The 15,339-nt window shown below is 48.3% G+C and overlaps 6 protein-coding genes across 6 annotated transcripts; 5 read left to right on the forward strand and 1 right to left on the reverse strand.

Moving 5' to 3' along the window:
• The first annotated feature begins 390 nt into the window (after positions 1–390).
• On the forward strand, positions 391–1,970 carry K444DRAFT_616911 (aldolase). Its single transcript, XM_024881015.1, has 2 exons — positions 391–765; positions 994–1,970. Exons 1-2 carry the CDS (start codon positions 670–672, stop codon positions 1,777–1,779), a joined length of 882 nt encoding a protein of 293 aa, XP_024732742.1. The 5' UTR covers positions 391–669; the 3' UTR covers positions 1,780–1,970.
• Positions 1,971–2,822: 852 nt separating this feature from the next.
• Positions 2,823–6,270, reverse strand: K444DRAFT_654873 (P-loop containing nucleoside triphosphate hydrolase protein). Its single transcript, XM_024885965.1, has 6 exons — positions 5,465–6,270; positions 5,287–5,414; positions 4,840–4,933; positions 4,283–4,682; positions 3,600–4,211; positions 2,823–3,513 (listed from the first exon to the last, which is right to left on the reverse strand). Exons 1-6 carry the CDS (start codon positions 6,061–6,063, stop codon positions 2,965–2,967), a joined length of 2,382 nt encoding a protein of 793 aa, XP_024732743.1. The 5' UTR covers positions 6,064–6,270; the 3' UTR covers positions 2,823–2,964.
• Positions 6,271–6,495: 225 nt separating this feature from the next.
• On the forward strand, positions 6,496–7,950 carry K444DRAFT_616913 (uncharacterized protein). Its single transcript, XM_024881016.1, has 5 exons — positions 6,496–6,631; positions 6,703–6,742; positions 7,023–7,402; positions 7,455–7,663; positions 7,714–7,950. Exons 1-5 carry the CDS (start codon positions 6,592–6,594, stop codon positions 7,732–7,734), a joined length of 690 nt encoding a protein of 229 aa, XP_024732744.1. The 5' UTR covers positions 6,496–6,591; the 3' UTR covers positions 7,735–7,950.
• A 147-nt stretch (positions 7,951–8,097) lies between these two features.
• K444DRAFT_536891 (uncharacterized protein) lies at positions 8,098–8,613 on the forward strand (the record flags this gene model as incomplete). The annotated part of the gene is made up of 2 exons (XM_024875416.1): positions 8,098–8,153; positions 8,217–8,613. 2 exons carry the CDS (start codon positions 8,098–8,100, stop codon positions 8,611–8,613), a joined length of 453 nt encoding a protein of 150 aa, XP_024732745.1.
• Positions 8,614–8,956: 343 nt separating this feature from the next.
• Positions 8,957–12,022, forward strand: K444DRAFT_645510 (uncharacterized protein; the record flags this gene model as incomplete). Its single annotated transcript, XM_024885094.1, has 4 exons — positions 8,957–9,473; positions 9,524–9,768; positions 9,822–10,857; positions 10,911–12,022. 4 exons carry the CDS (start codon positions 8,957–8,959, stop codon positions 12,020–12,022), a joined length of 2,910 nt encoding a protein of 969 aa, XP_024732746.1.
• A 999-nt stretch (positions 12,023–13,021) lies between these two features.
• On the forward strand, positions 13,022–13,979 carry K444DRAFT_616916 (uncharacterized protein). Its single transcript, XM_024881017.1, has 2 exons — positions 13,022–13,432; positions 13,484–13,979. The coding sequence occupies exons 1-2, from the start codon at positions 13,370–13,372 to the stop codon at positions 13,745–13,747; spliced, it is 327 nt and encodes a 108-aa protein (XP_024732747.1). The 5' UTR covers positions 13,022–13,369; the 3' UTR covers positions 13,748–13,979.
• The last annotated feature ends 1,360 nt before the right edge of the window (positions 13,980–15,339 follow it).

Here is a 15,339-nt window from a genome sequence, read left to right on the forward strand (position 1 = left end):
GCGCCTGTGCCACATGTGGCCGTGCTGTGGCACTTGAAGTTCGAACAGCTGAGCCTGGAGGAGCGACGCGGCGAATCCTGCAACAGGAACTGTGTTGTACGTCTTCTCGGCCTGCCCGATATACTCGTATAGTAGTAGGTGTTTCCTGAGCTATTCTGGAAATGGCGATGAGTCGAAGAGAGCATTGAAGATCATGCATGCCTGCCTCATTCCCCAAGGAGGACGGAGGGAAATTTGATTATTTCACGGTACACGGAAGTCTTGAAGCCAGGGATAAATCTGTGGCGTTGATGCCTCACCGTCTCAGCCCCCAAACTGACTCAGCAAGGCAACCACAACCACAACCACAACCACCAGCGAGCCAAGATTAGCTTCTTCCTGGCACGATGGCTCAATCTTTCCTGCGGGAAGTCCCTGCGGTGAACTCAGACTGTGCCTCAGCACGGCTAATACTGCAAACGCCGAAGCTCACGACCCGAAAAGGAGGGGTTCCGTTGCCAGACCGTCTCCGTCAAATGCCGACTCTGGCGGGGTCATGCCGAAGTGCGGAGAGTGAGCTGCACGTCTTTGCAACAGGTTCACAGATTTCTCTTCGGTTGAGGACATTCTATCACTGTATTTGAAAATAATTCCAATTGCCCAGTTTCACATCCAAAACGATTAGGAGCCATGTCTTCCGGTGCGGAGAAACTCAAGAACAACAAAAGCATTGCTATCCTCGATGCTGCCGAACGAGGAGGCTATGGCATCGTTTCTGTTGTCTGTGTATGTTTATTGTTTCGTTCTTGAGAAATTTGAAAGATAGTGTTCCGTGATCCTTTAAGTAAAGTCCTCTCACTTGACAGTGACCTGGAGATCCCAATTCACATGTAGGGTCCAAGGAGTAGTCTCCCCTTAGAAGTATTTTCGTTTCCAACAAACTCCCCCTTCTCGTATTCATATCACGTGGGGCAATGATATAGAAGCCGCTAGACGGTTGCTAAAACTTCATAGTACAACCTCGAAGAGATCATCGCCACTGCCCGCGCAGCCGAAGCAAAGAACTCCCCCGCCATGATCCTCCTCTTCCCCTGGGCCCTCACACAGTTCAAGTCGCACCTCGTCAACCTCGCTGCCGACGTCTGCGCTTCCGCCAACGTCCCACTGTCACTCCATCTCGACCATTGTCTGGAATACGATCTCGTGAAATACGCTGCTTCCTTGCCGTTTGACAGCATCATGGTCGACATGAGCCACTACGAGAAAGACGAGAACTTGAGGCTAACGAAAGAGTTGACTGACTACTGTCATGAGAGGGGGATTGCTACTGAGGCTGAACCGGGCAGGATTGAAGGCGGGGAGGATGGGTTGAAGGATACGGCTGATTTGGAAGGGGTGTTGACTACCCCCGAACAAGCCCTCGAGTTTGTTGCTACAGGGATCGACTTCTTGGCGCCAGCGTTTGGCAATATTCATGGTGAGTATGGAGCGAAGGGACCCAGGGGGTGGTTGGAGTTTGATCGGTTGGAGAAGGTGAGGAAGGCGGTCGAGGGGAAAGTCAAGATTGTATTGCATGGGACGAATGCTTTTGACCAAGCGCTTTTTCAGCAGTGCGTTGGCCATGGGGTGAGCAAGATAAATGTTAACAAGCAGTTAATTGATCCGTGGAAGAAGATGATGAATGAGAGGCATCAGACGGGTTTCTTGCCGATTACGAAGTTGATGGAAGATAGCATTGATATCTTTCAGAAGGAGGTGGAGAGGTTGATGGATGAGTGTGGGAGTTCTGGGAAAGCATGAGCCTCAGATTAGTCGTTATTTCTGTATTGCACGGATCGATGCTGGGAGAAGGAATCGAAACAGCTCTCAAAATTTACTTGAAAAGGATGGACCGTTGCAGACTTATAAGAGAACGGTCCTAAGCAGCATCACTTGAAAGCAATTGCTCCTAGACGAACTCATTGCAATTCAAACCTATTTGTTCAAAAGCGTCCCAGCGAGAGAGTTTTTCACCCCCTTTTACTAAGTGACGTTCACGTGAAGTGAGAATTCGTATGTCATTTGTATATCGAAATAAGAAGTTTGAGAGCATACAACGCCCCCGTTCTCGAAGAACGCACAAATATCCAAAGCGGATGAATGGCCGGAGAAACATGACTTTCCGGATGCCTTTGGCGATGCTGCCTATGAGAAATGGATGGCGGTGTAGTCTTCGCCGATCATCTGTATATCGTAAACGTTTTGGTTTTGGTCCTTCTCTTTCAGAAAATCGAACAGTCACTCTGTTGTACTTTGGGGACTTGCGATTGGAGACTCTAATGACCTTGTCAAATGGCCTGAGTTGATCTTCGGACGTGGAGGTGGAGTACTGAAAACGTCTGACACATACAGGGACTCTGGCTTGCTGTCTCGATACATCAAAGTTGTCTTTCTTCATGGGGCTGTTGCCCCACTTCGTCTGGGGGCAGGGTGGGAACATTAAGCACGTCTTGTACTTCGAGCTAAAAAGATGGACAGCAAAAGATTGCACGCCCATTTTAGTCGATTTTGGCGGCTTGTCCCTAGATAAACCGTGCAGTGGCATGTTAGCCGACATCAGGTCAGGGGGACGTTCGCCGAATCAGTCACGGGACAAGAATTTTAAAATAAAAGAATTCCTCCTTACATCATGACACCATGGACACCGAGGGCTGCATCTGACTTCCGAGTATTTGTGGCACGCGGCAAAGACGCCGATATGGTTCCATTGAAGTGGCTGAATTCTTGTTTTGGTCTTGCATGAGGCATCCACATTTGCTCCAATATCTGAACCGCACTGTGTACATTTCAATGTTCCAGCAGATGAGGATTCAATGTATCCATGAAGAGTCTAATTGAAAGTCTAAGCGGAGAGCCGTAACTATACGTACAAATGTTTACAAGGTATTCCAGCCCAAGAGCAGAGATACGACCCAATGCCGCCTTAAATGCTACAAATGCTTTTACTCAAGCACTCAGTGACTCCACCGTGCCAACCAGCAATCCATCGCCCTTTGGATTAATCTTTACCACTGCCATATCGCCAGTTTTCACTTCACCACGAATAATCTTATCCGCCAAGCCATTGCCAATCTGCCTGGATATCAGTCTGTTTAGTGGCCTCGCACCAAATTTCGGGTCGTAACCTCTCTCGGCCAGCCATGATCGGACGTGGTCGTCGACTTCCAGGGTAATCCTTCTATCTTCAAGACGGGTCTGAAGCTCCTTTAGACGAATGTCAACGATGTCCCGTAAAGCTTCTGTTGATAATCTCTTGAAGATGATGAATTCGTCGATCCTGTTCATGAATTCAGGGGCGTAGTTGTGTTGCACGATATTCATGACGGCGTCACGAACTTGAGGAGAAACGTCCCCATTTGGCTCTTCGCGGTATGGATGCATGGGATCATTGCCACAGAGGATGTCTGCGCCCAAATTGGATGTGAACACTATCAAGACGTTCCTGAAGTCAACCTTGTGTCCCTGAGAATCCGTCAGGAAGCCTTCATCCAGTACCTAAGAAACGAAGTCAACAATTGCTCGATCAAATCAATTCAGAGTAAGTGAGATATCGTCTCAGAGGTGTATGAGTGTTTGCATACCTGGAGAAGGAGAGCGGAGATGTCACGGTGAGCCTTCTCGAACTCATCGAATAAAAGAACAGCATATGGCTTTCTTCGAACAGCTTCAGTCAACTGACCAGCATCATCATAACCAACATATCCCGCGGGACTTCCAATGAGTCGTGAGATCGTATGCTTTTCTTGAAACTCGGACATGTCGAACCGCACAACAGCGGACTCAGTCGAGAACAGGTAATTTGCAACCTTCTTGCAAAGTTCAGTCTTTCCAACTCCCGTAGGTCCTAAAAAGAAGAAGGAAGCCAGAGGTCTGTTCTCTCCATTCAGGCCAGCACGCTGCATTCTGATCGCATTTGATACAGCCTTCAGGGCTTCTTCTTGCCCACGGACCGATTGTCGAAGGGCGTCCTCCATGTTGATCAATCGCTCAGCATGGCCGGAGGTAAGCTTGTTGACCGGGATCCCCGTGACCCTTGAGACCACGGCGGCAATATCATCTGCGGTGACCGATTCGTGGATGAGACTGCCTTCAGAAGTTTTGGCGGTAGCTTCGCCGTCTTTTGGTAGTTTCTCTTCCAAAGAAGGAATAATAGAGAATCTCAATTCACTTGCACGGCCAAAGTTGTTTTCGCGCTATGACTTGTTAGCGCGAGAGGCCAGAAGATCAAGGCGTGGTGGAGAATTGTGCATTTAACAGATCTTACTTTTGCCTGATCGAGCTCCACCCTAGCCTTTTCTAAGTCTTCCTTTGTTTTCTTGATTGCATCAATCTCGGCTCTCTCTTTCTCCCATTTCTCAGTCAATTTTGCAGCTTCGTCTTGACACTCCTGAAGGGTTGACTGAAGTTTCTCCCGCCGTTCTTGACTGGCAATATCGGTTTCCTTCCGCAAGCTTTCCAGCTCGATTCGAAGCGTCATGATCCTCTGATCAAGACGAAGAATATCCTCAGGCTTGCTCTCTTGCTGTAACCTCAACGCACTAGCGGCTTCGTCCATCAAATCGATAGCCTTATCCGGGAGGAACCGGTCAGTAATATATCGATTACTGTACGTAGCGGCGGCGACAAGCGCTCCGTCCGTTATCCTGACTCCATGATGCACCTCACTGACGGAAGATTTGTGAGTTAGCATTACTTCTTTGCAATGGATTTGAGAGGATCAAGTTTGATCCAAGAACAGCTGACATGGTTTGGGAGGAGGAACATGTCTCACAGCTCCCGAAACAATCTGGAAGGAGACGGAATAACTCAGAGAATGCCTACTATTTCTCCTTGATGCCGCGGAGTATACTAATTGTATCGGCAATATTTGGTTCATTGACTTGGATAGGTTGAAATCTTCTTGCAAGAGCGACATCTATGAGAACCAGTCAGTCGACTTGGTCAGAAAGACAATATGATATAATGAATGTTATGTTCTGAGAAATATTTTGGGAGATCATCATCCGATAATTTCAAGAAGTAAAGTGAAAAGAACAAGCAGTGTCCGACAACATGTCAAAGGGGCATCCAGCAAGTTTACAGAAAACAAAAAGCACAGTCGGTGAAATACGAAACGTTATTGTCTGAGCCATACCCGGGGCAATAACGGGCATTTGAGAACAATGGCCTGAAGCGCAGGTCTTTTCCCAGCTGGGAGAGTACCCGACGTCCTTGAAGAAGAGAATAATGATTTCAAGCCCAGACTTAGCTAAGCAAATTAAAACTTGCCCTTTTCAATCAGTCTGTACTCGGTCAAAGTTGTTGCGCCACAACATTGAAGCTCGCCACGGGAGAGTGCTGGCTTTAGCAAATTGCTAGCATCGATGCTACCCTCGGCTTTTCCCAATCCAAGAAGACTACCCTTCCAATTAGCACTGGAATTCGAATCAGGTACGGTATGACTGACCTATGTAATTCGTCGACAAATAGTATGATGCCGCCATGTGCTTCCTGGACTTCCTTCAATACAGCTTTCAGGCGCTCCTCGAAATCTCCTCTGAATTTGGCCCCCGCAATCAATTGTCCAAGGTCAAGTGATATAACCCTCTTATCTTTGATGCTCTCGGGAACATCGCCTCGAACTATTCGCTGAGCCAAACCTTCGAGGATAGAAGTCTTGCCTGTTCCAGCACTGCCAATAAGCACAGGATTGTTCTTCGTCCGTCGAGACAACACTTGTATAGTTCGATGAATTTCCGAATCCCTGCCAATAACTGGGTCGAGTTTTCCAGCTTTGGCACGAGCAGTCAGGTCCACGCCATATTGTTCCAGGGCCGATTTCTCCTCTCCTCCGCTCATGTCCATACGGTGAGTTCCTCCCGGGGGGTGAGGACGTCCATTGGCATATGTTCGAATTGAGAGAGTTGGTAGAGTAATTCGTTGTCCAAATCCGAGATTCCCCTGCGCAGCTGCAATTCGAAGATGATGTCCATCGACTCTGAGAGCTCTGTTAGCAGAAGTGGTGATGCGCCATGCAGGAGCCCGAAGTTGTCGGATTGAAATCATGTTTTTGAAGCTTGTTATGACAATCTTGAAGAATATGTCCAGAAGAAAGGAGAGAGGGAACGCATTTCCAAGGGCGGTGCGGGTTTGTATGTGGCTATGATCTGATTATTGAGTTGATTCTCGAAGCTCGCTCATGGACGGAAAAAGCGGCACCCATTCTCAATTAATCAAGTCAAGTTGGTCATTCCACACAAAATTTCTTCTAATGTTTCTAGAACAGTCAGAGGCTACACATTCAAATATCTTAGTAGTTAGAAAGGGTTAAATCATTGAGTCATTGCCCCTCCAAACCCAGATAAATGTCCAATTTCGACCGAGAACGTTAATACTTGCCGCTCTGAGTCACGCCATGTGCAAAGCCTCTGGGTCACGCCGCTTTAGTTTTAGCCTATCACAAGCGTAGCCGCACTCTGCCACAACAACCATCGACATTTTTATTTTAAGTTCTGGCCGACCTCAAAATTTCGAACCCCACCACACAACTACATCGAACTTCTTTACAAGACCTACCATACCAAATCGATCACAATGGGATTCACCGACCTTCTGACGGATGCTGGCCTTACCGGTAAACTCCCTACTCCAGTCGAGAATCCAAACTCGACCGCAACTTCGAGATCGCGAATTGACTTGACTCAGTGCTGAACAGCTGGTTGACCACTCGCTCATACATCGTTGGGTACGTACATATCCTTTCCATCGCAAATATGTGCCCCAAAGAAGGCGGCAGCTGCTCGCAGAAACAGCATGGCAAGATCAGAAGCCGTCGCAATGTGCTGCCAGCTATCACCTTCAAATCCCTTTCATGATGAATAACATTTGGTCCGTGTTTCAGAGAGGCCTCAAGACCCTCAAATGACGACCTCCAAAGCATTCAAGTGCATTTCTGAATTTTACTTCTTTATCATTCCTACTTAAGTAACCCGAGATGCCCTGCAGAAGGCTAACCCAATGGACAGATACGCCCCCTCCCAAGCTGATGTTGCTACCTTCAAGGCTCTCAAGTCGGCACCAGCCTCTCCAAAATATCCCCACGCTGCACGATGGTACAAGCACATTGCTTCCTACACCGACGAGTTCGCCACTCTGCCAGGTGATGCTTCCAAAGCCTATACAACCTACGGCCCTGAGGTCACTACTGCCACATTGAACCCAGCCAAGGCACCGGCTGCGGAGGAGGATGATGACGAAGTCGATCTGTTCGGCAGTGACGATGAAGAAGAAGATCTTGAGGCTGAGAGAATCAGAAATGAGCGCTTGGCTGAGTACAAGAAGAAGAAGGAAGGAAAAGTCAAGCCTGCTGCCAAATCCGTTGTCACTATGGATGTCAAGCCGTGGGGTACGCTTTACCTCAAATATATTTGTTTGTTGATTTACTAACAATAATTTAGATGATGAGACAGATATGAAGGCTCTCGAGGCTGCAGTCCGTGGCATTGAGAAGGATGGTCTTGTCTGGGGTGCATCCAAGCTCGTTCCTGTTGGTTTCGGCATCAAGAAGCTGCAAATCAACTTGGTTATCGAAGATGATAAGATCGGTCTTGATGACTTGCAAGAGGAGATCCAGGAGTTTGAGGACTTCGTCCAGTCTACTGATATTGTAAGCTTATTGGTCTGCTCGATCGCTGGAACAAAACTGACTCTTTTCAGGTTGCCATGCAAAAGTTGTAGAGAGTTATTGGTTTATTAGACCTTTCGGATTCGAAGCAATTGCCAGCATTCATGATTCCACGCCTTTTACGCTAGCTTTCTACAGGATGATGACACGAGTATGCTAAACGCATAATGATCATCATGGCTAGAAAAGGAAGAGAAGAGAAATACGAAAAATTTCTTGCAAATCCAATTTAATGAGCTTGTAAAACTGTGAAAATATACAACTGAAATGCCCCTACCCTTGCCCCGGCAAGAATGTCCCATCAGAACGCGCTACGAGTCGCTAAAACACTGCGGCCGGGAGGGCCAGCCATGATTAACACCCAATACTTCACTGCAGTTGACACGTTCTCACATCGACACTCCAACTCAGTAAGGATGACCTGGATATCTAAATCTGTCACCGGCCTAGGTCTGCTGTTACTCACGCATGCGTAAGTTGTCATTAATGTAGCACTCTCCTGCCCAAATGCTGACGAAGCTCGCTCGGGGAATAGTTGCTACTCTGCCCACGAACACTCTGCTCTCCACTCAACAAGCACCGCATCCTTATCATCCATGGCATCGCATACAGCGGTTGCATCGACGGTCGCCTCTCTACCGATCGATATATCAATCGAAACTGTTGTAGCCGTGTTCGTCATTTGCTTGGGGCTGGTGCTTGGAACTCCAGAATTAAGACCAATACAATGGCGCGTCTGGGCTGGCAAGATCGAGCGTGAAGGAGAGAAAGGCTTCACAAACAGTGATGGAAATGTAGATAAGGACTATGTGGGAAATCCATTCAGGATGTTGGAGAGTCGGCCAGGCTTCATAGATATCCGGAAGCAAAGGAAAGAGTTTGCAGAGTGGGTCAGGGAAGGAGGAGGGACTGCTGGAGCATCCAAAAGCTAGATTCTGCAGAGGATGCCTATATTGGGTTTGGAACATCGAGTCAGATGGAAGCTGGAACGAGGTATGCTAGGAAGTCTTCTGAGTCCATCAACCCACGATCCTGTTTGTCGAAAAAGTCATTCTCGACAGATGGTTGGGAAGCTTGCGTTGTAATAAAAGTCAGATAATTCTTGCATATTTTAATTTCTTCTCGTTGATTTTCGCGCTATTGCTCATAAGTCAAGAGATTGTTGGCCTTCGAGCAGACTGCTCCTTTTGGCGAGTGTATAAATGCCGCTTTCACCAATTTCTTTCTCAACCTCGTTAATTCAACCAAGCCATCTTCAGCCCCAAGTAGCTTGAAATGGCCTACAAGCGTCGCCGACTGGGCTCTGAGACCTCATCACGAGCGCCATCATCCTCTCGTCCTCAGACGTTCTCTCGATTGAGCTCTGTTCCCCGAAGTCTGCAAGCATCATCACCGGCTCTACCAGCAGCCTCACAGCGAACAAGAATTTCCCTTCGACCGCAATCTTCTCAGTCGTCAGTCAACTCATCACGACGAGATGGACATGTCATCGGAGCTGAAATCGTCGAATCCGATGCAGAAACCCAGATGCGAGAAGACGCTGACGCCATGAATGAGATCATCATGGCCGTTGATCTGCGGGATCGTGGTACAATTGGCTGTGCATATTATGTTGCAAGGGAAGAGAAATTATGCCTAATGGAAGACATCAAGATGGGTGGCCTCGATATCATCGATACCTTGAAGATACATGTACAACCTACTGTCATTTTAATCAGCAATCGATCGGATGAAAAGTTGGAGGAGCATCTCAACAGGGAAGCCCGCGGCATCGACCGAGGAGATGAAGCAAGTAAGTAGATACCACTTGGTTATTGTACTGGTCTGACAACCGTGTCCTAGATGACATCTTCGGTTCTTACGTTCTTGACTCTCGACCTTCCTCTGAATTCCACTATGAGAATGCCAAAAACAAGTTGGTCAACCTCGAACTTAGTGCTGATGAAGTACCCAACATCATATTCACAACCCCCGGAGACGAGTTGATTGGGAAAGCCGCAAATGGCCAGGTTGAACTAGCTGGGCTCGGCCGCCAGGGGAGGCTGATGAGACTAGCTGGCTGGATTGATCTTGACAGCAGACTCACCGTTCGATCATTTTCTTGCCTCTCCATATCTATAAGCACTAACAGGATGTACAGGTCGGATGTGCTGGAGCGGTATTACAATATATAGGACGTCAGAAGAACATCGAATACCTCCCAAATGATGGAGCTTCTCTCGTCGCCTTCCGGATTCGCACAATTGAGATGTTTACATTGTCAGACATGATGTTTGTCAATGCAGACACATTAGCGTCACTCCAAATCATACAGTCTGAAAACCATCCAAACTCGCATATGCAAGGACCTAACAAAGCGACTTCTGGTGCCAAAGAGGGACTTTCTCTCTATGGGTTATTCTGTCACCTAGCATGCACTCCACAAGGCAAGCAGAAACTTCGACAATTGTTCCTCCGACCCAGTACAGATTTGGCAGTTATTGAAGAGCGGTTGAACACCATCAGCGTTATGCTCAGACCGGAAAACTCGCCGGCCCTCGAGCAGATTAGTAGATGTTTGAGGAAAGTTAAGGATATTCGCACGGTCGTCATCCACATGCAAAAGGGCATCAGCGGTGTGGGTAAAGGAAAGATTGTTGGACGGGGTGTATGGGGCAACATCCGGGTCTTTACATTTCAAGTGCTGAAAATTCTCGAGGGTATTCATGAAATGAATGGCAGCTCAGCACTCACCATTACTAGCAAATTATTGACCAACATACATCCTTTGCGGATCCGCGAGATATGTCAGATGATTACCGACGTCGTGGACTTCGAGAGATCTGTGGATCAGCACCGTCCGGCGGTTCTACAGGGCGTAGACGCAGAGCTGGACAATTTCAAAAGAACATACGATGGCATGGACAGCCTCCTTACCCAAGTCGCCACCCAGCTGTCCAATGAATTGCCAGAGTGGGCTCGTCAATATGTCCAAAACTGCATATTCTTCCCGCAACTGGGATTTCTCACGGTGGTCCCACTCGATCCAGACACGGGCAATGGAAAGTATGAAGGAGAAGGAATCGAAAATGATGTGTGGGAGAAGATGTTCGTGAGCAATGACATGGGCTACTACAAGAATCACCAGATGAAAGAGATGGACAGCTATTTTGGTGACATGTATGGAATGATCGCCGGTGAGACTTACCATGATACCGTCAGACGATTAACTAACTAGTTGCTTCCGCAGACCGAGAAATTGAAATCGTACATGCCTTGGCGGTTAGAGTTCTGGAGCACGAACGGATCCTGATCGCTGCCTCGGATCTTTGTGGAGAACTCGACTGCCTGGTCGCATTGGCTTTGGGCGCCCGAAAATATCAATTCAGCCGACCGCAAATGACCACATCCAATGTCATACGAATTGAAGCCGGTCGTCACCCGTTGCAAGAGCTCACCGTTCCGGTGTACATTTTAAACGACTGCTTCGTTGCTGGTGGGACTGGAGACGATGAAAATGCCAGCCCTGGCTTGGGATCTCAAGCGTCGGCTGTCCAGGAAAGCATTGAAAGTCCAAACGTTCTTATGATGACAGGCCCGAACTATTCTGGAAAGAGCGTGTATCTCAAACAAAACGCCCTCATCGTGTATATGGCACACATTGGCAGTTTTGTGCCTGCTGAAAAGGCCACGATTGGATTGACGGACAAGATTTTGACCAGGATTGCAAGCCGGGAGAGTGTTTCCAGGAATCAGAGTGCCTTCATGATTGATCTCCAGCAGGTGGCCTTGATAATGACCCTAGCCACAGAACGCACCCTCGTCGTCATCGATGAATTTGGCAAAGGCACCACAGTCTCCGATGGGGCTGGTCTTTGTTGCGGTGTCTTCCAATACCTCCTTGATCTGGGCGTGCATCGGCCGAAAGTTCTTGCTGCAACCCACTTCCACGAGATCTTTGAAAATGGATTCCTGCAAGATAGACCGGAGCTGACATTTGGACATATGGAGGTTCGCGTGGACACGCACGCCGAGGCTGTCGAAGATCAGATTACGTATCTATATAACTTCATGCCAGGACGTAGTACGTCAAGCTTTGGTACTTGCTGCGCCTTGATGAACGGCATTGACCCAGCGATTGTGGAAAGAGCAGACGAGTTGATCCTCTTGGCAGCGCGAGGTGAGGACCTGATCGCAGCTTGTGCCAAAGTCTCGGAAGAAGAGACCAAGGAACTAGAGGATGCAGAACAGATCGGAAGGCAGTTTCTAGAGCAAGAATTCCCGCGCCCAGAGGACAAGCAGAGTTGTGGCTTCGACGTCCGACGTATTTTGAAAAATGTTCTCAATGTGGGGCCGAGTTGAGATAAGTTGGGCTGAAACGGTGCTTCAAATTTGCCATGGAGTATTGCACTGGTCTTGCACATTCAGAACACGCTAGCTGGTCCCAATTATAGAACAGCATGGCGCATGTAGCGTGCAGCTGTGCAGATCACGAATGCTTAAACAAGTTGCAACTATGCCGGCATTCAACCATTTGTGAGCCTCATGGCCGCTAAGTATCTGTTTGTGATGGGTCGATGTTTCTATTATACTAATGCGAAACATCTAGTGTTTTCTAGTGGGTGAGCAATCTGTCAAGGAAGGAAGCACTTCGTCAAAACTGGCTGGAAATGACTATTTCCCAGAACTACAAATGACTCGAGAGTCTTAGTGAACGATGCCAATGTCTTGACATTGGACAGACTTTGGCGATCATTCCGTCAAACAAAAGTACTAAAGGCTTGAGATCTTGACGCCCCAACCGCGCTGCGGTGATACGGGGCGGGTTTCAACGACGACGTTTGGGTCCAGGCCACTATCCCTTTTAGGTGGAGCTTTAAGAACCCCCCAATCAGGGTCTCTCATGGAGTGGCACAATTCAAGCCTCGCTGCCCCGGCATGCAAGGCTCTCTTGCCGAGCTTGTTTCAACTTCTCCATGCATCCTCTGCCTCCGTCAGTTCGCATCGACCACTCCAGTCGCTAGCCCTACTCATCCACCACCAATTCTGGGGTTGACACTCCGTCCCGAGCAACCAGCAACTCCCCAGACTCTGTCTCGCACACAAGTAGCGGCGAAGCTCTGTGCATTCTGTCGCCGTTTCAACGGCTGCACCTTCGATCTCAAGTGAGAAGTATTGTACGGAGTGTGATTGGTAGATGTCGATGTTTCCATAATTGGCCGATGTCGTCGTCTGAATGTTTCTTCGCAAGGGTGCTAGCTGTCATGGCATGATATGATGCCTTCTGAAGTCGCCTCCCAACAGGTATGCCGCAGATCAGTTACGTGGTCTGCCAAGAATAGCCTTCCATGCTCACGAATCCAGTCTCAACTTGCCAGAAGTCTGGCGAAAAGCACTTCAGCGTCTTCGTTTGAGATCCCCTAGGGAGACCCGAGGTGGACTGCCGTCCCAAGAAGGACGTACCCAGTCAATGGACGCCGATGAGAAAGACAGCGTTTTGTGGAGTCTGAAACTTGCCTAGGGCCTGGTTCTCGATTATAAGTATTGGCTTGAGAAATCTTTTATCCAGCAGCAATTTCAATCATCATCATCATCATCATCATCATCATCATACCTCTATCTATCAAGCAACATCCCAATCATCAACTATATCTCCTACAACCAAATAAACTATTTGATTCACCAAATAAACCACACAAAAAGGTCAAAATGCAATTCTCAAGCTTTTTCCTCGTTGCTCTCACAGCCGCCACTGTCTACGCTCAATCAGAGGTAATCTTATCGCCGAGAACACAATCCGAGCCATCGCTGACAAAAGAACAGTCTTCTACAAAGGCCGAAAAGACAAAGAGCACGGAATCTGGGGCAGCAAAAGCCACCGACAAGACCAAGTCAAACTCGACAGCGAGCGGAAAGGCATCCTCTACCGCCAAGGCCACTGCAACCGGCAACACAAACTCCTCCTCATCGACGACCACTGGCGGAACCGCAAAATCCACCACTGCCGGGGCCCCCGCATTGCTCTCACAAAACGGCGGATTAGTCACGGTTGCCGGACTCGGTATCGTGTTCGCGGTATTCATGTAAACATTTTGACGTGGTAGTAGATATGGGAATGGGCATTGCACATATGGTATATAGATCTTGGGCCCAGCGGCAAGGGCCCAGAGTGCTTCGTGTTGGGAGGAGCAGGTCTCTGGTGGCATTATAACGGCAGCACTCTCATTAAATTGCATTTGCATGGCGCTTATAAACAATGAAATATCCCATAAACGCTAGCAGTGTCCAATCTCGAGTTATGTTCCTCCCTTGAGCTTCATAATTCAGATTACCCCTGAAGTCCAGATAGAGTAACCCAATACGAGCTTCGGGAAGAAAAACGTGAATGTCACTCGCTGCAATTTCTTGACAGAAGGATATCCAAGCGGTTTGGCTTCTGGAACATGTCCAAAAATAGCATGCGAACCCGAGGATGTTCCAGACGTTGCGAGTACAACCTTGACTGGAAGAAATTAAAAGAGAAATTGAAAAAGGATAAGAACGCACATCTTTTCCCGAAGAGGCTAGAATCTCTTAAATCCTTGAACAATCTGCAAGTTTTTGTCCTTTCGCAACGCAAGAGAGCAAGCCATCACCACGTGATTGTGGCGTTCACGTGATGGTGAGAGCAAGGTGGAGGAGCTAACTGCACCTACCCGTTCGTACCTTCCACAAGTTACCACTGGTGGTTCGTGAAAGCGACTGGGCCATACTAGCGACTGGGCCAAGTATTTCACATAGTAAATTTGTATGGGAGATACTTCTAGCCAACTCGTCTATACTGGTCTGTGCTACAAATTTAGCGAGGAACACCAAATTTGCGGGTGGCCCAGTCGCTAGTATGGCCCAGTCGCTTTCACGAACCACCAGTGGTAACTTGTGGAAGGTACGAACGGGTATCTGGCTCGTCAAGGAAATTCGAACTTATAGGATGACCAATGCCCAGTCGGTGTGATGAGGGGAACGGACAAGCGGCATCAAAGTCCGTCCTTGAGATTTTTCATCAATTGCTCCCCCGACAAATGGCGCAATTGCAGGGCTGTTTCAGAGGGAGAGAAATACGGAACTGTGGAGACCTTTTCAATGCAGCCAAGAGGTTGAGTCATGAACAAGATTATTTGAAAGTGTGGCACTGGGAGCATTGCTCAGTGCCCAACGTCTTAACTCCGATAAAACACACAAACACCGCTGACTACGCAGCTGGGTTGCAGCGCCGCATATCAAAAGTTTTAAGGAATCGGCAATGCGCTCGATAGCTGATTGGACTGGAGTGGTGGAGCAACCCTATTGCCTCGGCGGTGAATTTTCATCACTCTTTGTCATCGACCTCAACAGTCACCAACTGGACACTGCAATGGCGCTAGCCTCCGACGACTTCGAGGACCAATGATGCCTCCTGCATCCTGCTTATGGGCTCTCAGCAGAAAGGTACTCAGATTGCAAACTCCAAAGTCCGGCACTTATCCCGTACAATCGACAGCAGTCCCACTCTTTCCGTCTCTCCTGCCCAGTGACCGCACAGAGCTAAGCCCTCGTCTTCACCTCGATGGCCCCTTTCACATTTCCGTTTTCCTATTTATAAGCTTCGCCGGAAGATTGGGTGTGGCTGCGCCAGTGCCTAGCCAAAGTCGGATCTAACA

This window comes from Hyaloscypha bicolor (assembly GCF_002865645.1).
Source record: "Hyaloscypha bicolor E unplaced genomic scaffold K444scaffold_124, whole genome shotgun sequence".
Taxonomy (NCBI): Eukaryota; Fungi; Ascomycota; class Leotiomycetes; order Helotiales; family Hyaloscyphaceae; genus Hyaloscypha; species Hyaloscypha bicolor.

Excerpts from the sequence above, each read along its gene's own strand:
- K444DRAFT_654873 (XM_024885965.1), bottom strand. The coding sequence starts at position 6,063 with ATGATTTCAATCCGACAACTTCGGGCTCCTGCATGGCGCATCACCACT. Across the intron at positions 4,212-4,282 it reads TGGAGCTCGATCAGGCAAAA|CGCGAAAACAACTTTGGCCG; the intron begins GTAAGATCTGTT and ends AACAAGTCATAG. Across the intron at positions 3,514-3,599 it reads TCTCCGCTCTCCTTCTCCAG|GTACTGGATGAAGGCTTCCT; the intron begins GTATGCAAACAC and ends TTCGTTTCTTAG.
- K444DRAFT_616916 (XM_024881017.1), top strand. The coding sequence starts at position 13,370 with ATGCAATTCTCAAGCTTTTTCCTCGTTGCTCTCACAGCCGCCACTGTC. Across the intron at positions 13,433-13,483 it reads CTGTCTACGCTCAATCAGAG|TCTTCTACAAAGGCCGAAAA; the intron begins GTAATCTTATCG and ends ACAAAAGAACAG.
- K444DRAFT_616913 (XM_024881016.1), top strand. The coding sequence starts at position 6,592 with ATGGGATTCACCGACCTTCTGACGGATGCTGGCCTTACCG. Across the intron at positions 6,632-6,702 it reads GACGGATGCTGGCCTTACCG|TGCTGAACAGCTGGTTGACC; the intron begins GTAAACTCCCTA and ends GACTTGACTCAG. Across the intron at positions 6,743-7,022 it reads ACTCGCTCATACATCGTTGG|ATACGCCCCCTCCCAAGCTG; the intron begins GTACGTACATAT and ends CCCAATGGACAG.
- K444DRAFT_616911 (XM_024881015.1), top strand. The coding sequence starts at position 670 with ATGTCTTCCGGTGCGGAGAAACTCAAGAACAACAAAAGCATTGCTATC. Across the intron at positions 766-993 it reads GCATCGTTTCTGTTGTCTGT|TACAACCTCGAAGAGATCAT; the intron begins GTATGTTTATTG and ends AAAACTTCATAG.